The sequence below is a fragment of the Mixophyes fleayi genome, chromosome 8 (assembly GCF_038048845.1).
Source record: "Mixophyes fleayi isolate aMixFle1 chromosome 8, aMixFle1.hap1, whole genome shotgun sequence".
NCBI classification, from domain to species: Eukaryota; Metazoa; Chordata; class Amphibia; order Anura; family Limnodynastidae; genus Mixophyes; species Mixophyes fleayi.
This window is the reverse complement of record NC_134409.1, coordinates 124,290,227-124,316,868: the sequence shown is the minus strand read 5'-3', so window position 1 is coordinate 124,316,868 and position 26,642 is coordinate 124,290,227. Positions and strand designations below refer to the sequence as shown.

The following is a 26,642-nucleotide window of genomic DNA, read 5'->3' as shown; positions in this document are numbered from 1 at the left end:
AGTAATATTTTCATTATCTTAATTGTAATTATCGAACCTTGCGCCTAATTGATTCTCCCCAAGGACTCTAGGGGACAAATGTGTTAAGCCATCTTTTTTTACTTTTTTTTTTTTTTTTTTAAATGGCTCGGTGTATACATGAAGGCAGCCATTTTGTGGACTGAACCAAATTTCTTGAGCATACACCCTATCCCTTCACTAGGAACCAGTGACATCACTGAGGCATTGGATCTGTGTGTAGAGGTATTGGATGCACACTAGATTACCCTTTTCTATCAAGAATGTTCTGTTCTGCATTAAATATAGTACATAATCCATCTAAAGTACCACACAATTGTCTGAATATTGTTTTCTGGTTGTATAAGCCCTGTATTGATAGACTGTCATACTTGTGACTCTGGCAGATGGAAGCCTCAATGTAAAGTAGGAAAACAGCCCTGGTTATTGAGTGCCAAATGTCTTAAACACAATCCTATATAATTCTCTCTATAGCCATACGCTGTATGTGAGTGTGGAAGGATCTCTTCCCAAATCAAATTGGCATCGGAGTCCCGGAATTAAGTGTCCCTGTGTCTAATGGAAGTAGCAGAAAATTCTCTCACACCCCCTCCTATAGAATTCTGTGTTCCTGACGGTCACTTTCTCTGGTGACTGTGATGGATTAAACAACTCCTGCACCATTTCAACTGTAAATTTTGAAAAAAATATTGGATATCAAGATTAGGCTCTGTTTCGCATAGATTCAGGCATGCATTTTGTTTTAACTCTTTAAAGGAAAGTAATTTACTATGTTCCTCTATCATAAAACTTCAATCCAGTGTGAGTTGCCTCAAATTTTTCAAGCTGCGAGTTTCTGGCGGGTTTGAAAAGTGGAGATGTTGCCCATAGCAACCAATAAGATTCTCGCTGTCCTTTTGTAGAATGTACTAAATAAAAGCTAGAATCTGGTTGCTATAGGCAACATCTCCACTCTTCAAACCCACCAGAAATTCGCAACTTGATAAATTTTTACCACCTGGAAGCTTGAGCAATACGGAGTGTAATTGAGCCCTATTTCCATACGCGGTGAGCATTGCGAGTCCCGGATTTGGATAACTCCGCTGGAATTCGACTGATATAAATGTAGTATGAGGCAACTCGTGTATAATTGAGTTCCATCCAAATAATTTAAGAAATTAAAACTTTTTGGTTTGCAAAAAAAGACTTAATTCTATACGTTGTCAGTTATATCTATTATAATTATTTGTTTTTGAGTTTTAAGCATTGTATACCCCCTATGCTTTGGCCTCTTGTCTGATTCTCTGTCACTAACGCTCTGTCTCTCCCTCTTTCCTTGCACTCTCTCTGTGTTAAGCTGGGTACACACTACATGGTTTTCGTCCAATAATCGGCTCAATCAGCCGACATACGACCGCTCTTTCAAAAGTCGGGTCAGTGTGTGCAGTTACACGATGGTTGAAAGTCTGCCCAAATGGACGATTGTCGCCTCATTTGGTTGGTCGTACCGTTTAATATTTTCGTTCCAATCTCGTTTCCGTTGTGCAGTGTGTATAAACTTCTGACCGATCCACAACAGCGAGTACAAAATTACAGTCATTGCTCACGACAACATGGCTGTAAAAAGTCGCTAAAGGGACGTCCGCTCTTCCCTTTATCGTCCTAAACAAGGCTAGTGTGTATGCAGTCCATGGACTGAGCGATCGGACCATCGATGGCATGTAAAATCGATCGGCATAAAAAGTTGGTGTAAAATTCTGTAGTGTGTACCCAGCTTTACTGTGTGTGACTGTCATTTTTCCCTCTGAACCTTAACACTATGGACACAATCTGCAAACTCTGTGGCTAATTCTTGTTTCCGCACTAACAGATTTGAGCATTATTTGGAGATTAGCCTTTTTAATTCATCAGACTGCAAGACGCAACTGGCCTGGTCCACGTTTGAGCCGTCTCTGTTTTCACTTGACACCAAATTGGCAGCTGGTCCATAAATATTTTATATGGAGTAACTCTGCTTTTCCATCCTTGGAAAGGGTGTCTGTTTAAAGTGAAGCAGAAATAAAGACTGGTTAGCCAAAATCCATTATGAAGGCACCAATAAAAACCAATGTATGTGTGCGTTGCTGAATCCATAACGTGTTCCCGGGTTATTCTGCTGTGTCAAAAGAATGTATCAGGCGAGGACAAATTAATGACATTTACCGATCTAGCTGTCACAACACACTACTCTGTATCAATTACAGAAATGTCTTTTACTTGTCCTTACACAATGCCAGACAGAAGCCGAATTATCTTTGTTACACCTGACTAAACAGTTTAATAAGACATAAATATTTAGATTAGGGTGGAGATATCCTTTAATTATGCCGCTGGAGGTGACAGAATTTCTTCCAGGCTTTTGTCTGTCCCTGTGAAGTAGAAAATCACAAGGTGACTGGGGATCTATTGAAGAATGGCAGCATTGATTACTAAACCTCTAGGATGCTTTTGTTAACGCCTGATGTTCTTTTCTTCCAGCACAATGTATGTGAGCGTCCTGTACCCATGCTTGTAGAATTGACCATTATGTCACAATAGGGTGTTATAATTTTCCAAAAACTGGTAAAGCGTACTTTGTACTAAAACATGCGAAGGTTGTATGTTTATTTTTGGTGTATTATTTTATTTTTTTTTTAAACATGTAACAAACTGTAAGACCCACTTCTTAATAAAACAATAACCCCGGGACTTAAGCCTCCCTTAAATCTCCAACGTGACGTCATTGTAGCCACCAGACCCTTCCAATTAGTGGTGAGGAGTCCTCCATTAGTGCTTAAACAGGTTCCCCCACATCAGGAGCCCCTTCAATATTTTTTTTTTTGGAGTTATGGTCACGAGCGAAAGTTCAGAACCTCAAAACATGGAGAATCATAGTCATCTGTATTTATTTCATAGCTCAGAACTAATGTGGTTCCTGATTGGACATGTGTCCTGTCACTCAAATGTCCCACAAGTTAAGCTGGGGGTACACACTACAGAATTTTCCACCAACTTTTTATGTCGAGTGATTTTACATGCGATCGATGGTCCGATCGCTCGGTCCATGGACTGCATACACACTAGCCTTGTTTAGGACGATAAAGGGAAGAGCGGACGTCCCTTTAGCGACTTTTTACAGCCATGTTGTCGTGAGCAATGACTGTAATTTCGTACTCACTGTTGTGGATCGGTCGGAAGTTTATACACACTACACAGCGGAAACAAGATTGGAACGAAAATATTAAACAGTACGACCAACCAAATGAGGCGACAATCGTTGGACTTTCGACCATCGTGTCACTGCACACACTGACCCGACTTTTGAACGAGAGGTCGTATGTCGGCTGATTGAGCCGATTATTGGACGAAAACAGTGTAGTGTGCACCCAGCTTAACTCATAGCCTGGGCAGGTTTTCGTTCCCCCAACCAGATTAGATTGACTCAAGTAGAGTGCCTTTATAATTGTTTATTTTAGTTTTTATATTGATGATGTGCACTAAAACATATGGACTTTAGTCCTATTCCAAAGAAAACCTTAATTTCTGTGCATATTTGCGTTTAATAATAATATAATGAGGGCTACCAGATTGTTTCGCTTGCCAAGTTATTTGTTATTTGCAGTGTAAACCAGATACAATATAAATTAATCTAGGAGCCCATTAATAGCCCAATGTTCTTTTTACCACAAAATGTGCCTAGATTAGACTGCAGGTTTCACCTAGATGTTTCCTCAGTAAATAAATAGGCCACCACAGGATATCTCGTGGGCGTTGGCTGTTTTCTTTGGTTCCTCTTTTTATTTTCATCCCTGGCTCTTGCCACGAAAAATGTGCACCTTGGGGGGAAAAAAGTGCGTTCTTGTAAAGTATAAAATAAAACTGCTAATTCAGCAAATGTTCGAGGTGCCCCCGGTTCCTAGTTTAGAGTGAGCAGGTAATTGCTTCAATATGGTGCTGCCGAGGGTGGGGGGGGAGAATCATTGAGGGTGGCCGAAGACTGAGCCGTCATCATTCAAGGAGGCAGCCGAAAAATTGTGCTAATTAGTGGAATATTTCATCAGACAAAACACACGGGGTATTTCATGTTATATTTTTGTGTTAAAGTTTTATCTGTCAGCAAGATAAATAGGCTTTTTATAGAGGCTTCAAACATGCCCACTAGTAACCAGGGATTAGTTGAGGTTGTCATTTAAATTTTATTTGTGTCCCGTTACCCCCCCCCCCCCCCCCCCCCCCCTGTCACTCAGATTTGGAGGGATTGGTGTGTCGGAGGAAGTGGGGGCAGAAAATAAATAGAGGCCCATTCAAGTAAAGCTTGATAAACTTGTTTTATATATGATGGCGCAGGACCAAGGGCCATGATTCATTAAGGATCTTAACTTGAGAAACTTCTTATTTCAGTCTCCTGGACAAAACCATGTTACAATGCAAGGGGTGCAAATTAGTATTCTGTTTTGCACATAAGTTAAATACTGACTGTTTTTTCATGTAGCACACAAATATCAACTTTAAATGTCGGTATACAAATAAGCCATCCATTATTTGTGTGCTACATGAAAAAACGGTCAGTATTTCACTTATGTGCAAAACAGAATACTAATTTGCACCCCTTGCATTGTCACATGGTTTTGTCCAGGAGACTGAAATAAGAAGTTTCTCAAGTTAAGATCCTTAATGAATCAGGCCCCACGTTCTTATGGTTGGGCTAGACGTGCATGTATATGTGATGGACATTTATAATAACTGAAGAGAAAGTGGTATTGTCCATAGCAACCAATCAGATGCTTGCTTTCATTCTCTGAGCTGCAGTAGAAAAAGACAATGTGGTTGCCATGGGTAACTACACCTGCGCTGTGGAAAAATATAATGGTAATGTAAGTGAATGGAGGTTGATAGTGTTACAATCAAAACAGTACGAAAAGTGGCATATATATATATATATCATCATCATCATCATTTATTTATATAGCGCCACTAATTCCGCAGCGCTGTACAGAGAACTCATTCACATCAGTCCCTGCCCCATTGGAGCTTACAGTCTAAATTCCCTAATATATACACACACTCACACAAAGACAGACAGAGAGGGAGACAGACAGAGACTAGGGTCAATTTTTTTTTTTTTTTTTATTGCAGCCAATTAACCTACCAGTATGTTTTTGGAGTGTGGGAGGAAACCGGAGCACCCGGAGGAAACCCACGCAAACACAGGGAGAACATACAAACTCCACACAGATAAGGCCATGGTCGGGAATCGAACTCATGACCCCAGTGCTGTGAGGCAGACGTGCTAACCACTAGGCCACTGTGCTGCTATATATATATATATATATATATATATATATATATATATATATATATATATATATATATATATATATATATATATATATATATATATATATATATATATATATATATATATATATATATATATATATATATATATGTGTGTGTGTGTATGTCAATGGGTTATTGTTGCAGTGAATGAGCTCTCTGTCGTAGACACAACTGGTACGTGGTTTTCAGGAGTGACCTATTATTTACATCGAAGTTTCTAGATGGGCAGGAAAGATTTCTTAAACAGAAGGAAATTGATCTTGAGGTCTTAGGTCAACACATGACCTCCTGTCTGTCAGCATCTGTACTTACAAAATACTTTGTGTTAAGGGAGGCTTCCTGTACACAGGTGTGAATGCACATTTCTAAAATGTAAGCCAGACATTGTGTGCCCTTATCCATGAAAGAAAAATAATGACCTTTTTTATATTTACTCTTCAAGACCTGTCCGGCTTGGATGGAGTGTTGTATCTTTAAATTGTATACATTTAAAAAAATCAATAATTTAAAAGAAAATATTGTCAATCCTTGTAATTCACAAATGTAGGTAACATTGTGATTGTTTACCATACTTGTATTTTTTTAAATAGAGCCTATAAGTTTATACTAAGCTTGTTTGATATATATATAATTGTAGTGTTCTGATATATATTATTTTGTTTTTTTTAGGCAATTGGGTTATAATGAACTGACGGCTATCCCATCCCTTGGACCTGTTGCTTCACAAGTCATCAGCCTTTCATTGTAAGTTGAATATTTATCCAACCCCTTAATAAAATGCTTATTAAAAAGTGACTTTGCACGGCAGTAACTTTCTTCACCTTCTCTGTCTTCCTAATGTTCTATGCATATATGTATTTTCCTGGTGTAATAATCATCAATCACTAGACATATTCTAATGCAGCAAGTAGTAATGATAGACCTTTAAGAAGCCTTGTTCCATGTGGATCGGACAATCTTACAGCTCCGTGAGAAATAGCGCTGCATTGAAGGGCATGTCTTGTCGCCCCTCATATAGCGGAAGCAGCCACTGAACGAAGAGCCAGTTATTCACCCTCGTATATTCCATATTGCTATCTAGTAGCTCTGTGGTGTCGCTGTCTATTAGTCAACTGTTAAACTTCATTCTGAGCACAGTGGCTCAGTGGTTAGCACTTCTGCCTCACAGCACTGGGATCATGAGTTCAACTCCTAACCATGACCTTATCTGTGATGAGTTTGTATGTTCTCCCCGTGTTTGCGTGGGTTTCCTCCGGGTGCTCCGGTTTCCTCCCACACTCCAAAAACATACTAGTAGGTTAATTGGCTGCTATCAAATTGACCCTAGTCTCTCTCTGTCTGTGTGTGTGTGTTAGGGAATTTAGACTGTAAGCCCCAATGGGGCAGGGACTGATGTGAATAAGTTCTCTGTACAGCGCTGCGGAATCAGTGGCGCTATATAAATAAATGGTGATGATGAGTATTGGTACAGCCCATATAATGACTCCCCTGCACTGTGTACAAGGACGGAACACTTTAAGTTACTAACGTTGAGAGCGTTTCTGCTACTTCTTTGAACTCCTTCTCGTCTTACATACCTCCCTGAATGAGAACCTGATGCTATCGGAACCTAAGATCCAGTGAGATATGTTTTGTAAAGGTCTATACGCTTCATTAAACCTTTTGGAGCGTTGATTTATCTCTGCCAGAAAGTGCTTCTACTTAAAGTCTTCTCTTGTTTACTTTAAGTTGGTTACTGAGGTTATTCTTGATTAAACTAGCATTTAATCCTGCAGCGCTATTGATCGGCATTCTGTCAGAGGCTGATACATTCGCCTTCCATTTTTTTCAGTTTAAATTTACTCACCTGTGTTTACTTTCAAGTGAAAAAAAAAAAAGACTTTACAAATACGGTTGAGGTGACTTGGCACGGTGCTCCATCAATAAAAGTGTTTATATAGCTTGTAGATCTAAGATTGATGCTGGCCAAGAGCCATATTCTGAAGGCTTGGTGTCCTCGCCAATTTCTTGTCTTACTTGGGTAAGATAAACGTTTTATTTTTTTTTGGTATGTGCATAGATGCAATTAAAGTTGAATTCTAGTGTTCGTTTTAATTAAATTTGCTTTAAAAGGTGATCACCATCATATTTATGCATTGTTTGTATGGGACACAGATTTAAAAATAAATAAAGTTATCCCTTGTGTTACTGTTGGAGATGTTCAGCTGCTTATTCCTATGATCTGCTGTCATGGTGGTGGGGAGAGGGGAGAGATGCTGGGGGGATTTTGGGCAAATGGTGGGGAAGGGTGATGTTGGGGGGGAAATTTGGGCAAGTGGTGGAGAGGGGGGGGGTTTTGGGGGCAAGTAGGGGAGAGGGGGGGCGCTGTTTTTTTTTTTTTTTTGGGACAAGTGGTGGAGAGGGGGGGGGGGCGCTGGGGGGGTTTTGGGGCAAGTGGTGGAGAGAGGGGGTGCTGGGGGGTTTTGGGGCAAGTGGGGGGGGGGGGCGCTGGGGCAAGTGGTGGAGAGGGGGGGGGGCGCTGGGGGGATTTTGGGCAAGTGGTGGGGAGGGGGGCACTGGGGTGGGGTTGGGCAAGTGGTGGGGTTGGGGAGGGGGGGTACGCTGAATTGGGTGGTGGTGGAGGGGGTTGTCGCCACAAATGGAACCCTGGGACTCTGTTATGTGGAAGAGCGGGAGCTCTACAAGCGTTTCCCATGTTATAGGGACTTATTTAAGAACAGTGGGCAAATATTGTTGCTATGGGTTACAGCACTAACAGTTTAATGGAGGGAGCTAACATGGTTATTGTGGGCTTCGGTACTTTTATATTATATATAAAAATACATTGCATTTATTGTTACTTTTTAAAGGATATTAGAACTATGCTTCATGGTTTAAATGACTATTTGTCTGCATTTTGTCATATTGTCCTTTCTTTCTGAACCTGGCCACGCCCCATTGATATAACCCTTGCAGCTAGGCCACATCCCCAAGCTATTGTATTGTATTGTGGGAAGGTTATCACACCTCAATAAACTTGGCAGCAGAGCTCTTGGAGGAAATAATGGGATTATGGGTAAAAGAGGAGACAAGTAATGACACCTCTACCTTAATGATAAACTCTGCATGCTAATTTGCACCATAATATAAAATAGGTTAAATCCTATAACAATAAAAAATTTTAATATTTCAATAACTTGATAATTACATTAAACAAATACATAAGAAGAGTCAGATTCAACGCCCTTTTTAAGCAGTAAAATGTTAACCGTAAGAGGAATGTCTGTTGATCCAATATACAATCCTGACCATCCATACAGAATATGATACCAAAAATTGTTCTTGACCTTGTTAACGGAATCGAGAGATACTTGGGGACCTAAATGAATTCCAGCAACTTTTTCTTGTGTGTTAGTTTTCGTAGACATCCATCAGATGTTTACTTTAATCCTAGAAACCATTAGAAAAGTAGAATCTGTTTATAGCACTTGTTGTTTTTTCTTTCTTTCTATCTGTGTTCCAGTATTTAAAGTTCCCACTTTAGAACTCGCTGAAAGTCTCAGAATTCTACACCTCCAGCTTTATGATTTGTTTAAATAGTGCAATTTGTGATTTTAATGACTATTATTATTATTTTTTTACGTTTGTAAATTCCACCATATGCTGGGAGAATAAATAAAGCCTGTAAAATGTAATTAAAGAGAAGTATTCTCCTTCTTATTTTTTTTTATTATAAAGATGTATTCAAGCGTTGTGCTGCTTGAAAAGGGCTGTACTCCTTTCATTGCTGTGAAGTCCAAGCCTAAATCCTACAGAGCCTTTCAGAAGGACCTTCTTTTAATCTCCAGATGTTCGTCTATTATGTGTCCTGTTTAAATAGAAAGTGGTCAATTAGCTGTCCCCCTGCTATTTCACAAATACTGAGCTATTCAGTGCTGAAGAATTAAACTGCTAACGATTGGGATTTGGAGAAAATACATTAAAATGCTTTTGGATTTTAAATTCAAGAGTAATGAAAGCATAGGTTTTAATGCAATATGACATCAAGGAGACTCTCTTTAAATGTCCTCAAGTGTTCCGCTAACTACCAGTGGTAAAAGAGAATCCTTTCTCTATCCCAAACAAGGCTGAGCTCCCACTGGCCTCCTTACTCCTCTTCCCTGTCTGTTTTCAACACAGAATCACTGTTCCTGAAAGCCGAACAATTAAGACAAATCGAGGCAAAAAAAAAAAAAGTCCCAAGTGATTTATTGATATACATATATATCTCAATCTAAAATTAAATTACATATTAAAACGAGTGATTATTATATTGAGGACTTGTCTAGAAGAGCATATTGGCCCAGCACTGAATGGGTGCATGTATGGCTTATCTGTGTGGAGTTTGTATGTTCTCCCCGTGTTTGCGTGGGTTTCCTCCGGGTGCTCCTGTTTTCTCACACGCTCCAAAAAACATACTGGTAGGTTAATTGGCTGCTATTAAATTGATCATAGTCTGTGTGTGTGTTAGGGAATTTAGACTATTATCTCCAATATATGATGATGATGTTGCATTCCGAGCCTTAAAGGCGTCCTACCAATACCCTCCCCCGGTCCTCTTCTCTCCTCTCTCTTTATACCAACCCCCCAACCAACACCGGTCCTCTTTTCTCCTCTCTTCATACCAACCCCCCCAACCAACACCAGTACTCTTCTCTCCTCTCTCCTCTTCTCCCAGCACCTCTCTTCTCTCCTTCTCCTGCTCTGCTCCTCTCTGTACACACATAATAAAAGCAATGATTTTTTTCCCCGAATTAACATATAAAAAGATAGGTGTACCGGTGATTGGTTTACTTTATTTATTAAAATTTAAAGCGGTAATGGCTTGTAAAGGCAAACTTGCCTTTACAAGCCATCGCCGCTTTAAATTTTACCTGCAAAGTCACTGATTTCCGGCGACTTGAAGAAATCAGAAGTTGATACATTTACCCCCTGGTTTGCTCAGACCCTGAAATCCACTGCATGTTTCATTCTGGTTTTCATATGCAGGAAAACAATTCTTGAAAGTAAATAGTATGTTTTGAACCTACTCTACTGCTCAGTGCTGTTAATGGTTACTAAGTCTATATAAAAGAAAAGCCAAACGTGAATCGTCCAAAGGAGGGTTAATTTAAGACAGTGGAAAATAGGATTAGATAGATCACATAGGGCGAAACGGCTTTCTGTTGAGTATTTACTGTTGAAACTAAATCAATAGGTCTAACATTGTCACGGCAGAGAGTATAAAACTCTATTTAAAAAAAAATCAATCTGTTTTACTGGCTAATTAATGTCCAGATCAATCCACATTAAACGGTAATTAAATAGACTAACTAGGCGACACAAAGATTTTTTTCTTCTGCAGAAAGGCACTAGATAGAAAAGACTATTTGGGGGCCCGTACACAAGGGTGCGTTTTAAAAACCAGGCTAGATAAAGCGTAGACACGGCCTTGCGCTTGATCAGAGCGTTTGAAGCGCTTTCATTAACGCATCTGTAAGCCTCCCTGTAGCCTACTGCACTATGTACGGCCATTAGCGTTTCCATAGAACCTGATTGTGTTTTACAGAGCGTTAATATCTTGTTACCGTTATTTGTTTGTCTTTTGTACATTTTTGAAGACACGGGATATACACACAAGTCGATGGCGTTGTGGCACGGATACGACTTGTAATGTTGTTATTATTATTATTGTTGATTTTGTAAGGTGCCACAGTGCAGGATAGTGGGGAGAACGCAGCATACGTAAAACAAGGACATACAAGGTAGACAAAATAAATGCAGACCTGGAAAGAAAGGGTAGGAGATCTGGTAACTGTACCACCCACACATTCTCTCCAAACTACAACATTTATACTTGGAAAAGAAGTGGTTGATAAAGACAGGGTAATAATGTGATTTTTTTTATTTTTTTTACAATAACCTAATCCGTTTCCTTTCTGCATAGTTTACCTATATAGAAGGGTATTTGGGTGTCATGGAACCCATTCCTATTTTTAAAAATTTGACTCTAAATTGGAAAATTTGCATCTTGCATGCTTTATGTACTCTGAGCATCTTGCAGGTCTAACGAATAAAGAAAATTAACATCTAATATTGACATTTTTCCACTCCCTTAAATGTCGTTTTGCATTAAAAGTTTTCTGTAGTATTAAGAATTTGTGCTCCAGTTTATCCCATTTTTGGTTCACTCCACCTCGTCTCTTTACACTGTTACAGTATAAAACACATTATTTTTTAACATCTCGGACAGAATCTATTTAGTGTCCCCCCCCCCCCCCCGCCAGCATCTGTTGGTCTCCAGCTTGGTTTCAGCCACGACGTTCAGATTGCAAATCAATATGGTTTCTCGTTTTAACTGAACTCCTAAACTCTGACCTTAACCGCACTAATCCACAAACAATATCCATCTAATACATTCTGAATGCCCAAAATATGTAGTCTTTAGTAAAAAATAAAAGAACGCGGAATATAATTATTGGTAACAAAGGCCTTTGCCGCATGTTATACATTAGTAACAAACTAGTTTAATCAAGGTTAGTACTTTAGTTGAATTGCTGACATGCAGCACATTTGGTTGCAATTATGGATCTGGCACCTAATCACAGTAATAATGGTGGTATTCCCAAAATACTCTTATTGCCCTATATGGTATTTGGGATTCACAAGCTGTTTTGAATTATTTAGCTGTGATTCACTTTTAAATTTCCCTAGAATGCATGTGATAGATATTACTAAAAGCTCGGACTTCTCTCTACCCAACGTGGAGTCATGTGGCCCCTGTATTTTATATCGGAGCCCCAACCCCCCCCCCCCTTCTCAGATATAATGTACCTGTGAGATATAAGGTGAGTGTCGCTCCTATGTGTGTTACCCTCTCTGTGTGGCGGAGGGCACGTGTGCTTCTCTCAGGCAATACTTTCTTTCTGCATATGTTGATTTCTCTCTATTTTGCACAATAACTGTTAGATTTGTGTCTTGCTAACCTGGCATTTTTCAGCAACAGTTTCCCTTCTCAAAAAACCCCCAAAACAAAAAAGCAAGAAAACACCAGAACCATCTCTACCAAGCTGCAGTGTCCAGCAGTCCGTGCCGGCACTTCCAGTAAGCGAACCTAGGCAGTTGCCTAGGGCGCCAATGGTTAGGGAGCACCTAAAACGCTGAATGAGCGACTTAACGTCACTTGAGTGACTTTAATGCCCCTGCGGCACCCTGGCATAGAGCGCCCACTGCTGACATGAAGAAGAAGCTTTTTACATGGGAGTGGCAGCTGCTCCTCCATTTCCGAGTTACGCTTGGAGTGTGGCGCTGGGGCATGAATGTGCCCCACCTCCTGCTTCCGGAAACAAGCAGTGGGAGTAGCGGCGCAGCTGCCAAATGGAAGGGGAGGTGTGCCGCCTTGGGCGCACTCGGGGGTCTTTGTAGTTAAATGCCACAGAAATAAACGCTTCATTCATTGGCGAGTTGATGGTCCTCTTACGGAAGCGCATGTCTGGGCCGAAACTGATCTTGATACTATAATGCAAAACAACAGGTCTAGAAAAGATGCAAACTTGACTTTGTTTCATATTTTGCACTTCAGTAAACTAAGGAAAGCGATAATGGCAGACAAACCGGTTTGTCTAGAAAAAAAAAAGCTGTTGCTCTGTTTTAAAGTCGGTCATGTGGTTTTGTTTGTGCTTGTACCATATGAGCAGTACAAGTGTTCTGCCTATAGATGTGCTGGGAACGGCATGTCTGGGTCACCAGGGACAGACTGCTGTAATTTACACATGAATGAGCTGGAGTGAAAATCTGAACTTTGCTACCAATGCAAATTATATTATATCTAATTAGTGCTGGTAGCAAATATTTTAATGCAGGAAGAGAAGGAAGGGGATGGAGATCTAAAGAACAGTCTATCGACAACACTACATAGAATCTCTTGCATGTGACAGGTGCCAGTGACTACACCTCTTTTTAGGAACTTAAGTATCCACAAGACGGCCGGTGGAGCCGTTTATTCTCATCTCTTTACCAATCGAGAAATTAGTTTTGGCTTGTGATAAATTAAAGCAGTGAGAAGGTGTTTTGTCCCACCAGCCTAAAAATTAATAATATATTGCATGACACTAGTTTAGAGGTTGACTAAGAGTTGATAACAGTGTGGTTGGTAAATTTAGCAAAAAGATAAAACATTGAGCTTTAAAAATTGAGGAAACAAAAGGACGTATAGCCTAAAACTACTTGCAGGAACAGGATCCCAAAAGTGCGCTCATTGCCGTAAACTTAAGGATAAGTCCACCCAAAACTGAATGCTAGAACTTCTTTTTTCTCTTTTCAAGCAACTCCACTTAATTACCGTAATTAAAATATTTAAATGTTTTTGTCACTATTTGTCATTGGACTGATTTTAAAAATAAATTGAATGCCTTTTTGTTTTATAAAAAATTGTCCAGCTATGAATATTAGAATGTATTTTTGGGGTGGTTGATCTAAGCCAGTGTTGGCTAACCTGTGACACTCCAGGTGTTGTGAAACTACAAGTCCCAGCATGCTTTGCCAATATATAGCAGCTTATTGCTGGAAGGGTATGCTGGGACTTGTAGTTTCACAACACCTGGAGTGTCACAGGTTAGCCAACACGGATCTAAGCTCTTGAGGCGATCGCCATTTAAGGGGCCAGAAAATAATTTTTGTTGCCCGCATCATCATCATCATCACCATTTATTTATATAGCGCCACTGATTCCGCAGCGCTGTACAGAGAACTCATTCACATCAGTCCCTGCCCCATTGGAGCTTACAGTCTAAATCCCCTAACATACACACAGACAGACTAGGATCAATTTAATACCAGCCAATTAACCTACCAGTATGTTTTTGGAGTGTAGGAGCACCCGGAGGAAACCCACGCAAACACAGGGAGAACATACAAACTCCAGACAGATAAGACTATGGTCGTGAATTGAACTCATGACCCCAGCGCTGTGAAGCAGAAGTGCTAACCACTGAGCCACCGTGCTGCCACAAGAATACATTGGCAGCTGTATTGCTGAGATTTTGTTCCCTTCCTCTGGGTCATATAAGAATATGTTGAACTTGTTTGACATGTATTTTTTTTTTTTTATGTATTCTTGTTCGCTCACACCCTTGCTAACTATGTAATGGCGCGTCATATCAACTGACAGTGTCGGCCTCCTTCATAAACGTGTGTGACATCACATACCCTTCATGTCAAAATAAAGGGCCCTTGTAGGCATTGGAGGTTTTCGTTTGAAGTGACTGAACGCCTCTGCGGCTCTATTTTGACAGCCAGCTCTTGTTTCATGGTAAATATCAGGAAGGTTAAAATAAAAGGAAAAGAATTTTATCATCGTGAGCCGCTTGGATGAATTTCAAACTCAGATGTCAAGTTGGGAGACTTGATGGTGCTAAAGGTGCTTTTTATTTTTATGCTGATTTAGAACGTCCAATTACACTGTTTAAAAAGCCATTTTCAAGCGACGTTTAATGACTAACAGACTTCGACGTGGAGTGCAGGCAAATATGACCTGAGTGTTTTTTTTTTTTTTTATGCCGTTGTAAAATAAATCAACGACAGGTCGTAACTCCACGATTAATTTTGTTTAGCCCTTTCAAAATATTCAGCTCTTTAAAAGAAGAAAAAAAAAATCATAATCTTAATAAATTACAATAAATCTCTGATGCAGTGTTCGTTTTATTATACAGTTTTTAATAATTGTAGTCTTGTAAAATAACGTGATTTTTTTTTATAGAGTTGGCTAATCTTTCATTTTTACAGTGAAAACAGATAAACATACGACAGTGCCAATAAACTACAGTAACTCAAAGAATATGAAAATTTACAATGTACTTTAAAAAATAAAATCCTTCTGCTAAAATGCTGGAAGGAAAAGTGAAATGGAATTTTTAAGATTGACAAATGTGGAACTGCTAATTGCTGGAGAATTGCTCTAAAATAACCTTGATAAACTGGGCCTTCAGGGTTCTAAAAAGACAAGTTCGTAAAACACATAAAAACGGTTTACAACCATCTCATCTATGAAAATTCCCGTAACCGTACATAGCTTAAAGCAGTGATGGGCATTCGGCGGCCCTCAGCTCCATCCTGCTTTATTGTCAGATATGTTAGAGTGTAACACTTGTGTACCTTGTGCCCACCACTACTCTAAATGTAAAGCTGGGTACACACTACAGAATTTTCCACCAACTTTTTATGCCGATCGATTTTACATGCGATCGATGTTCCGACCGCTCGGTCCATGGACTGCATACACACTAGCCTTGTTTAGGAAGATAAAGGGAATAGCGGACGTCCCTTTAGCGACTTTTTACAGCCATGTTGTCCTAAGCAATGACTGTAATTTCTTACTCGCTGTTGTGGATCGGTGGGGAAACTTATACACGCTACACAACGGAAACGAGATTGGAACGAAAATATTTAACGGTACGACCGACCAAATAAGGCGACAATCGTCCATTTGAGCAGACTTTCGACCATCGTGTCACTGCACACACTGGCCCGACTTTTGAACAAGCGGTCGTATGTCGGCTGATTGAGCCGATTATTGGACGAAAACCGTGTAGTGTGTACCCAGCTTTACTGGTAGGTGAATTGGCTTCTGACAAAATGGACCCTGCACACTCTATAAATATGGATAAGAACTATAAGTGTTAAACAGACGGTTGTGAGTGCGGACAGGCTTCCACAGTTGCACGACATCGGTCCATCGTTTATTTGGTTTTATAAACTTCTTTAAAAATCACGGTTAACAGATGCAATGTGTTTTGATAAGATAAGACCTGATTGTGGGGGCGTACACACACTCTCGCAATATCTGACCAAGCGGTTGCGAATCGTGTGATCCGCACGATAATTGCGTAGAGGTACCCAGGTTTAAAAGGAAAGATCACCAAAAGGATTTCACGGGCTGCACATTGATCGTGTTCAGAAGAACTGCCCCAGGATTATAATTTATGCATGAAAAGGAGTATGAAACTACGTCACACGGGTGTGCCCCCGTCATCCGGTGCTGGAGAAGCCACTCCGCACTATTACTAGTGAATTACAGTGCGTCTGTTCATGCAGTCATATAGAGAGCAGTGTCTGGATTCTAATAAAGGAGATATGGTGTGCGTATGTTTAATATATAATATTTTCATTTAAAAGTGTCGCTGTCTAATTTTCTTTTGGTCTTTTTGTCGAAAGTGACCCATATAATGTACTTCCGGCTTTCTATGCTGCTGATTCTGGTCTCCTGGGCTCGTGTATCCAGCCATTGGCCTATCCTTGTTTTTAGGATTAAATTCCCACCTGAACAAACACGACATCTGCAGTCGGCCTGAGAATTTGTCCGGCTTCCCCTGGGAAGGTCTGACTCAGCATCTCTGTGAAGAGGTCCCCTCTATGATATGCGTATGTTTCACTTCCTGTTGTATTAACAAAATCCAAAGAGGCATAGCAGACCACGAGGGTTCATCTGCACTGGGAAAATGGGTAAAAAGTGCATGGATAGGAACGTGCACTTTACATGCCATCTAGTGATGCTTTACCAATATAATCTTACACTGGCAGTGTGAGTCAGTGCACAAGGAACAGGTCTTTAAATTTACGCAGTGTTTAAATTTAAGAATGCATTTGTGGGTACAAGTATATAAGAAACTATTCATCCTAATTTTAATATGCATTAATAGCAGATAGGTGTGAAAAAAACCCTAAATCTGACAAGCGCCTCCTCAGTTCTCCAAAATGTCACAGGCCGGCCAACTTTGTGAGTCACAAAACCTCATGAGTTCCAAAAGAATTAGCAGCGAGTTAGTATTAGATGTTCAACTATTTCATCTATGTGTATTGTTCCGTTTTACAGTCTCTTGACTAAAAGTTCAGCTTATGGAGTATGAGATACTTGTATAGCAGGCTTTTTTTAATGTATTTTTTTATGCTTGATCCTTGTAGGGTGTGTTTTTTGTTTTTTTGTTTTTTTTTTTTTTCGTTTGTTTTTTTTGTTTGTTTTTTTTTAACTACCAAAATGCCTGCTCAGTGTGTCTCCTTCACATTCTGACTTTTATTTATGCCACCTTGCCATGAATTTTGCACACCGCTGGTGGAAAAGGCTCTGGCTGCTCGGCTCATTATGATGTCATCTGCATCTCTTGCAGGCACCACAACAAGATTCGCAGTATCGAGCCTCATGAACTGACTGAATACACAGCACTGGAGAACTTGGATTTGAGTTCAAATGAAATAACGAAAATTCCAAGCGGTTCGTTCCCTTCACGGCTACGTATAACGGACCTGTAAGTACTGTGCACCTCGCCATAGCGGTTGGATCTAGCGTTGGTAAAGGGCCTGTAATGTAGGATGTAGTTGACAGACTTCCGTTTTTATGCAGTCCTGATAATATTATTGAGTTTTCACCCCCCCCCCACCACCACCACCACTACTAGACGGAGTACTAGACTCTTTTCAAGTTGCCGGTACAAGGACCCCTGATGAAACTGTACCTCCATAACAGAGGAACTGATTTGCAGACCTTGATGTTGATGCCACAGGCCAACCGATAGCGAGTGAGGGGCAGCATTATCAATTCTGTTGGGTGAAACCAAATTTTACCTACTTCCGTCATCTCCAAATACCAAGATCTGAGAAATTAAGATGTAGTCATAAGGGGCCTGAGTCATTAAGAAATAAAGGAGTCAATTTAATACTGGACAAACCATGTTACAATGGAAGGGGTGCAAATTAGTTTATTATTTTGCACATAAGGAAAATACTGGCTGCTTTTTAAATGTAGCACACAAATACTTGATAGCTTTATTCTTACATTGAATTTTAAGGACATGCTCCATCCCAACTATAAATCTGTCCCTGCATTTTACGTTTACCTCCCCCCTCCAATGCAACATGGTTTTGCTCAGGTGCAAAGTTACACCTCACTTTTTTTTTTTTTCTTGCTTTGCTTTCCTGTTCGCGTAGTCAATAAAAGAGGGGGGGGGGGTGTATGAGGTAGGGATGATGAAAAGCAGATAAAAAGGATAATTCACCTTTTTTAAGGATCCATATAAGGACTCCTAAGACACCTTCAGCTCACTTGCACAAACTTTTCATATTATATTGAAGAACAATTGTTCCCTGGAGTTAATATTGTCCATAAGATTTATCATGTCCGCCCATTTTGTCTGAAAACCAAATAAACTTTATTGAAATGGGACAGATCTTTTGTAAAAGGATTCAGTAGTCTTCTGACTTTTAAAATAGGGATTGCGCTCATCCCTAATATATATACTTTGTGTGCAATATATTGTAAACCGTTTCTTTCAAAATAATGCATTGCTTGTTTCTAAACTTACAAACTGACATTCACAGCAGCATTTTTCTGCAAAGAAAGACGCACTCATTATTAAAAAAAAAAAATGGTCATACGGCCTGACGTGAAATAGTTGACATTTTTTTTTTTTTTTTTGCAAATCTTTTTCTACAGCAACTTGGGGAGCAACAAGCTGAACAGCCTGGAGCCTGGATCATTTGATAACCTGTCACGGTCTTTGCTTACACTTCGTCTGAGCAAAAACAGAATCTCCCAGCTTCCTGCCAAAGCATTTAGACTACACTTACTAACCCAACTGTAAGTACCAGTGCAGAGCTTAATTACAGCTCCCTACACTCTCAACAGATATTGCACCTCTTGGGATTAACATGCCAACTGCCAGGGTTTTACCAATGCTCTGTATTCATTAATACAAAAACACCACCTAATAAAACATGTTTAGACTTTCCCCCCCTCCTCTCTCTCGGATAAATGGCTCGTTTTAAAGATTAGGGACCTATTTTACCCAATAAAGCTACAGTCAGTTGGACTTTTCAGACGTACGGGGCCTCTCAGCCTTAAACAATGATGTTTAAGTTTTAATGATTATCAGTAATTTTATCACGTTCTTCGGCTGAAGTCTGGCACAGTACGAACGTTTTCAGACCACACAGGGGATGATTAGGCAGGAAATGTTGAACAAGGTGATAGTTAAATAAATCTTTCCTTTGTTTTGCTAATAAAACTTTTTTTTGCCTAGCCTTTCCGAACCAAAGCCAATCATTGTAATACTATAGTTAAACGCTCAAACTTTTTCTGATGTTTATTCAACGCCACAAGCGGTATGCAACAGTTTACTGTAATAACGTATGTGCTTTTATTTTCTCGTTGTATCCGTGCCAGAGAGCACAGACATAGGTTTACTGTCACAGCGGGCTTGCAATCTACCACTTGCTTACCATTTTGATTTTCCAATTAATAAATAAACTTGTGCCAAAACGAAGGCCATTGTGAACATTTCTGAATTTTAAGTGCAAGGATTGAAGGTGTTGAAATAGTTTTTGGATTATTCTCAGATGGCTGGTTCAGTCAATCTGGGACGTTCACAACAATTGTCTTACTGACCAGTCAGGTAAATTTTAAGTAGGTATTTCCTTATTGACTTGGCATGGAAGTCTTAAGAGCTGCCAGTCATTGTAAAACACAGATCGCGACCCTGAAATCTTAGAGCTTTCGGTATTGCTAACGATTGTTAATCTAGACCAGTGATGGCTAACCTGTGACACTCCAGGTGTTGTGAAACTACAAGTTCCAACATGCTCTGCCAGCTATTGGCTAGTTATCTACTGGCAAAGCATGCTGGGGCTTGTAGTTTCACAACACCTGGAGTGTCACAGGTTAGCCATCACTGGTCTAGATGAATCGGCCAGTAAGCATTGCTCGGTGGAAGGTTGTCAGTACATCCGATTGGATGACTAACATTGACAACTATCCACTACACAGCACTACGTTTTCAAATGTCTTCATTATACCTGGAGAAGAAGCGGATACAGGTGCTAGCAGATGTGAGGTCTCTAATACCAACCGTAGTGTTTGGCCATGAGACCCCTGAAGTTCTAATATTGATTCAGTGGTCTCGATAGCAGTAAATTGTATCCAGATCACTTTAACATTGCATTTCTAAGGACACTGTCCTGTTCTGCAGTTGCTGTAGTTGGCACGGTCTATATACTGTAACCATTTTTGTTACATTTTTCCACCTGCAATTAATTGCTCGCAGTTAAGAAACACAAACTTGTTCTAGATAAGAAACTAAACTTGTTTTTTTATTGGTCAAACCCCGTTCCTCTGATTACCAGTGATGCACTTATAGCAAAGTTTGCTTCTGGAACTTGGTGAATAATAAGAATGTTTGTGTTTTAGGTAGGTGCATTGGGAGATAATGGTTTTTAACCAAGCAAGGATAATTTTTCCATTAGTTCAGACAGACAAAGCAGAGGGAACAATCAGAGTCTTTAGATCTTTCTTGTGCTTCTTTAAAAAGGTCTTTTGGTTCTTAGCAGGTCCTCGTTACCCACTGGTGCTGTAAATGGGGGGGAGAGAGAGCTATGCTATGTGATCTGGCACTTATTTATATTCTCTTGTTCCTGTTGCTAGACGTGGGATGACTACCCGATAGCAGGTTACATTATAACAATGCTACGTGAACTATCTCTGGTTTGTAGGGAACTCAATCGGAATCGGATTCGCCTGATAGAGGGGCTCACGTTCCAGGGGTTGGACAGCCTGGAGGTTTTAAAGTTACAGCGCAACAATATCAGCAGACTCACAGATGGGGCCTTCTGGGGCCTGGCACGAATGCAAGTCCTGTAAGTATTGGCAAATGGCGCCTGAACTGTTTTTTGTGTTCGCGAATAATACCCACCATCTCTACTGTTCTTACCGTAGAGTTTAGGACTGTAACTGTTAGGAAATTAAGGTTACCAGAACATACCTTCTACAGGACCTCAATTTGGCATACCTGTCCGTTATACAAAGTGAGAGCAGACCAATATTCACAATGTACACCTAAACGTCAATTAAACTTAGGCTTTATTAGTTGCTTCCTGAACTTTCCACTAGCACTTCTGACTGTATCGTGTATGCATATATATACATGCATTATAACAGCTGGATAATGGATGTTACTCAATATGGATATCCCAGGGTTGCGTTTTGAGTAAAACAGGTCCACGCGTTTCGCAGGTCAAGGTATGGCTATTATTTATTCAGCTGTGGACGGTCAAGGGAATAATTATGTTAGTTAAACAATGACAATCTTGTCTTATCCCCAGTGAATATTTGTATGATGGATGTGTATAGTGCAGCTAAAGGACACATTTTAACCAATGGCTTCATCCCCCTACTGCCTGTATTTGCAGACATCTGGAATTTAACAGCCTGACAGAAGTGAACAGTGGTTCTCTTTATGGGCTCATGTCGCTCCAGCAACTTTACCTGGGCAACAACTCCATATCCAAAATTAGCTCCGGGGGCTGGAGCTTCTGCCAGAGACTGCAAGAGCTGTAAGTATCACCTACCACCTACCGGTGCCATCCGATGGAGCCAGACAGGAGGGCAGGCATAGACTGAGGGTGTTCGGGTGTATGGCCGCCTCCTGGCATCTTAACACTGTCCCGAGCACATGCAGTATTGTCCTCACTAACCTAATCTCACTGCCTCCGAGAATATCGGCACACCAATCTCCTGAAATACTCTGTGTTGCTGTGAGCATTCAGATTATCTCATTGGCCAGACATTGTTATATCTCCACCCAGTTCAAAATACACAGATGTGTAGAAGATGTGGAATGACAACCAAAGGATATTCCGAAAATGCCCTTTAAAAGATAAATAAAAGTTGTCTTTTCTAGAGGGATTATTAAATCATTCTAATGGCTTGATGGTTAGACTAGTTGGTATTTGGTAACCCCCCTCCCCCAATTGGCACATTGGTATCTTTTTTTTAAATATAAAATAAAGGATTTTTCGAGGACCGTGCTGTAAACTGAATTCAATAGCAGTTTTTATTTTAGCAATTGTTTCTTTTACCAAGCTGGTTTACACAGAGAAGAGCACATTAGTTCCACAGTCTTGAGTACTACTATAAATACAGTATTTCATTGCACAATTGATGGGGTCAGAAGATCATTTTAAGTAACTCGCAAAATAATATAATTTCTTTTCTGCCTTCCTGTATTTAAAGAGCAGTAGCCACTTCCCATACAAAGTGATTTATTTACTGCAAAAAACACACACACACACTGAGGTTTAAATCGCAAATGGCAGCATGCTCAATCTATACCATTAATTACAGCTCTTAAATGTCCGTAGCTTAATTTTTTGGCCTTTCTGTTTGAATTATTGGAAATAAGAGCATAAAAATGATATTCCTTTCACATCGGTGGCAGATTTTTCTCTGCATTTTATCAAAGTGATTTTGTTCTTTTTGTAGAATCCAGGTCTTTGGTTAGTAGCTCAGAAACGCCTTTTATCTCTTAGCTAAATTCTTTAATAGTAAGTGTAGACATTATCTGGGATGTGCGCCAGATTGCGATTTAACTCCTCTTTTAAGAAGTGTTGCGCAGATCATTAATTATGTCGGACTATATAGGAGATTAGTCCGGTGGACAGAAAGGTGTTTTGTGGATATTTTGGTGCATGAAATTATCTCCATAAACATATCTTTAGGGGCATATTCAATTGTTGGCGGGATTGCCGAAAATCCCGCGGTCCGCGCACGACTACCGTTATTACGGTAATCGTTCGCGGGAAAAACCGTTAATACGGTAATTTACTCGCTGGATTTCAGCTCGCAGCTCCCTGCGAGCTGATTATCGTATTAACTGTATTAGTTTTTCCGTGCTCGAACCCGCGGACAATTGAATACCCCCCTTAGAATGCAAAAATAAATTGATGATTAAGGCTATGTGTAATTATGGGAGTTTATTGTCTTTTGGACTATGTTGAAATTGTGTTTCGTTTGTTCAGTACAATGAAGAGAATGTTCAGTCTAGAGTATACCTTCTCCAGTAATGTTTGTCCTTGCAGAGATCTGTGTTCTCCAGGTTACATAGTATATCTGTTTTTTGTTTCCATAGAGTCCTGTCTCATAATAACCTCACTCGGTTAGATGAAGGGAGTCTTGCAGATCTGGGGTCTCTGACTGTCCTACGCCTCAGCCATAACTCTATCAATCTCATTGCAGAGGGGGCATTTAAACGGCTTCAGAAACTGCGTATATTGTAAGTATTAAACTAGAATGGCCATAGTCCAGAAGTAGCTATAATATTTTATTACTATTATTATTACTACTACTATGATTTATTATTATAATTATTATTACTATTATTTATTTGCAATCACATGCAAGTAATTACAGATGCAAAGAACTGACGTTCCTGATCGTGAGGTCTTAATACATAAATGGAGTTTAGAGTACACCGTTATCTCTTTGATTATGTTAAAAAAAAAATATCTGATATCTTGAAAGTTGTCTTAAGGTTTTCCATGTATCTACTTTGTACATTATATATACACTAGCTGGCTTATTTCGTATGTGTCTTATAGGTAGTTTGTAATTTTATTTTATACTCTTTAACAAAATACTTGCTAGACTGTCTTAAACTAGTTTGGATGGCTTTCTTATTAACAATATCTGTACATTTCCTTGAGAGAGACGTTTTGGAAAGTATAGACCAACATCTAAGTTTATTTATGTCATGCCAAGTTAGTGTCGGGTACTGTGGGCAAAGAGCCCTGTTCTGCTGAATTGTAACATAAAAGTGCTCATTGTGACGTTGATCGATGTGTCAAGTAAAATAATTTCCTATGCGCAATTGTGCATACAAAATGGCAAATGTATGCTTAAACTTATCACGTAATAACTTTTGATCTCTCGTACATTTATTCAGTGAGTAGATGGCTACAAAACAATTGTACAAATCCTATTTCGGTGAAACGTCTTACACGTTAACATAGGTAGCATAGTTGACCAAGCCAACTTTTACACAACTTAAATGTACAATCACTTGTAAGGATCAATACCTTTTTATTAGTGCTTTGCGGCACATAAAATTGTTGTCTGGCAGTCAAGCTAAAGTGATGCTTTTTACTTGGCTGATGCATACAAAATCTGGACTGCATATTGTGCAATGATTGCTGTGCCAGTATTGTGACAAAGCAGACGGGCACATACAAGTGCATCTTCAGCAGAGTGTCAATAGCTGCAATTATTATTTTGTTTAATGAACCGTTTAAAAATCCCCCCCCCCCTCCAAAAAAAAAAAATGTTGGTTGGAGCCTTTCCTGCTTTTATCCTGATTTCCACACTAACTAAAAGACTTGATCTCTCCGGGGATTTCTAAAGCCGCAGTGTTTGGCACACAGAAAGTGTCTTTTAATGGCAGCTGTTGGTGCCTGTATTTCATTCAGGATCTGTTGGCATTCCCGAAAAAAAAAAAAAAAGAGTAAAAGAATCATGTGTCCTTGTTCCGTTTTCATTTCTGTAGAAGAAGAAGAATAGACAGAGGTGCAGGGTGAGCTCTGATTTAATAAGTGGGAGAGCATACAGGCTCGTGCACCTGGTGTAAAGAACCCAGACATGCTTTAATTATAGCCTATTGTTTGGATGCCTCTGCTCTGTGCGAAACTCCTGAATCACTGGGCTTATTCAAACAGGGATCACGCTGGAGGACCTCAGTCCTGTGATTAACAGGGCTACTTGCATTTAGATGCAGCCAGCCAGAAAGAATAGGAACTTGGCATGGGAGAGGAGAAAGCTGAATAGAATGAAAGATGGGCTCAGGCCCTTCATTGTCCGTTCAACAATACGGATCTCAGATTTCAATGGAAGAACAAAACCAGGCCAAAAAGGAACGGTAATACATCAGTAATGGACATGGATTCAATGTAACATTAGGGATTTAGTCTATAAACGACTGTCCCCTATGGGTGGCTTACAGCATTCCATCACTGTATAGAAAGTGGGCGACAAGGGATAGAACTGTGGGCTGTATTGTTATATGCTGGAAATTCTAGTTCAGGATGGATGTAGAGTAATGGTCAAATGTCAGATGTTTTATTTATTAATTTAAAAAGGAAAAATTAACTTTTATATCTGAGGTTAATGTATTGATCCTGGAAGTAGAAATGTCTCTCTAGTTGCCTACGAAGAATTATTATTTTATTTTTTTGGGGAACTTTAATCTATGGAAAATATACACAGAAAAATCACTATTTACACATATTGGCTACAGTCATGTGCTTTGTTAAAGGTAATTAAATCTTACCCATCACTTACACATGAAGCCGTTTTGTGGGCTGAGTCAATATTCATCAGATCAATTTAGGGAAAACTAGTAACATCACGAAGACCTAAAGGGGCATATTCAATTAGCCGCCATGTTGGGATGAACATCGCGGCTGCGTATTTTTTACGGTAACGCAACATTGCGGATTTCCCTTCACAACCCTATGGGGCCGAAGGGAAATACGCATTGGAGCGGTAACGCGGAGGGCACTCCGCGCACAATTTGAATATGCCTCATATTGTACAGTGCCTCATTCCTAAGTGTTGTCACTAGTTACCATAGAATGGATAACTTCGTTCAGTCCATAATATCTTGTGTGATGATTTTATTACAGGCAGAGCTTAAAGAGAGCTCAAGTCATGTCACACCTGCGAGATACTTTGCTAAAAAGATATTGTTCCATAAAGCCGAGTATTCTACCGTTTTGCGCAGGACCATTGACCACATGCAGTTCCAAAACTGCAGGAAAAGTCCTGATCTGTGCGAGCCTGCTTTAAAAAGAGCTTCTACATCGCTATAAAATAACTATTAGCGGTATATTTTGTAGGCGTTTTTCACTTTGATATAAACACTCCAAGCAAAGTGTTATACCGTATGACAGTTTTGGCCTCTAGGGGCAGTGTTCTATTGCAGTCGGTGGTTCCTGGTTCACATACTATGAAAGCAAATGTACAAGGAAATAATTTTCTAACCGCAGAACCTGTTTTACTAAATACATATAGAAAATAAAGTGTAAATCCACTGCCTTTGCAGTATGTTTGCTCTGTGAGGGTCTAAGGAAGAAAAGCATAGTTTAGAGGCTGAACCTCAGACTGCTTTTTGTAATCTCTTTCCAAACCTTCCCCTCATTCTTCAAAAGACGTCCCCAGAACGGAGAGTGATTGTAGGCTGTCTTTTGTGTCCTCTGCAGGGAACTGGATCATAACGAGATCTCGGGCACAATAGAGGATACCAATGGGGCCTTTATAGGCCTGGAAAGTCTAAACAAGCTGTGAGTACTTTTCCCTTCTCTTCCTCTGTTCCTCAGGCAGTAGGAGGAGGGGGTGGGGGGGGGGGGGGGGTCCTACTGTCTGCCTTTTATCCTGGCCGCACACATGAGGTTCACACATATATCTTGTCAACCCACAGCCT

At 39.9% G+C, this 26,642-nt stretch overlaps 1 protein-coding gene across 1 annotated transcript in view; it reads left to right on the top strand.

Annotated features, from left to right (window-relative positions):
• Positions 1-26,642, top strand: part of LRIG1 (leucine rich repeats and immunoglobulin like domains 1) — a 77,068-nt gene that overhangs the window by 32,126 nt on the left and 18,300 nt on the right. The window contains exons 2-8 of the mRNA XM_075183402.1: positions 6,025-6,099; positions 17,514-17,651; positions 18,836-18,979; positions 20,887-21,030; positions 21,583-21,726; positions 23,301-23,444; positions 26,422-26,502. Of these exons, the coding sequence (XP_075039503.1) occupies positions 6,025-6,099; positions 17,514-17,651; positions 18,836-18,979; positions 20,887-21,030; positions 21,583-21,726; positions 23,301-23,444; positions 26,422-26,502 (870 nt within the window). The remainder of the gene's footprint in view (positions 1-6,024; positions 6,100-17,513; positions 17,652-18,835; positions 18,980-20,886; positions 21,031-21,582; positions 21,727-23,300; positions 23,445-26,421; positions 26,503-26,642) is intronic.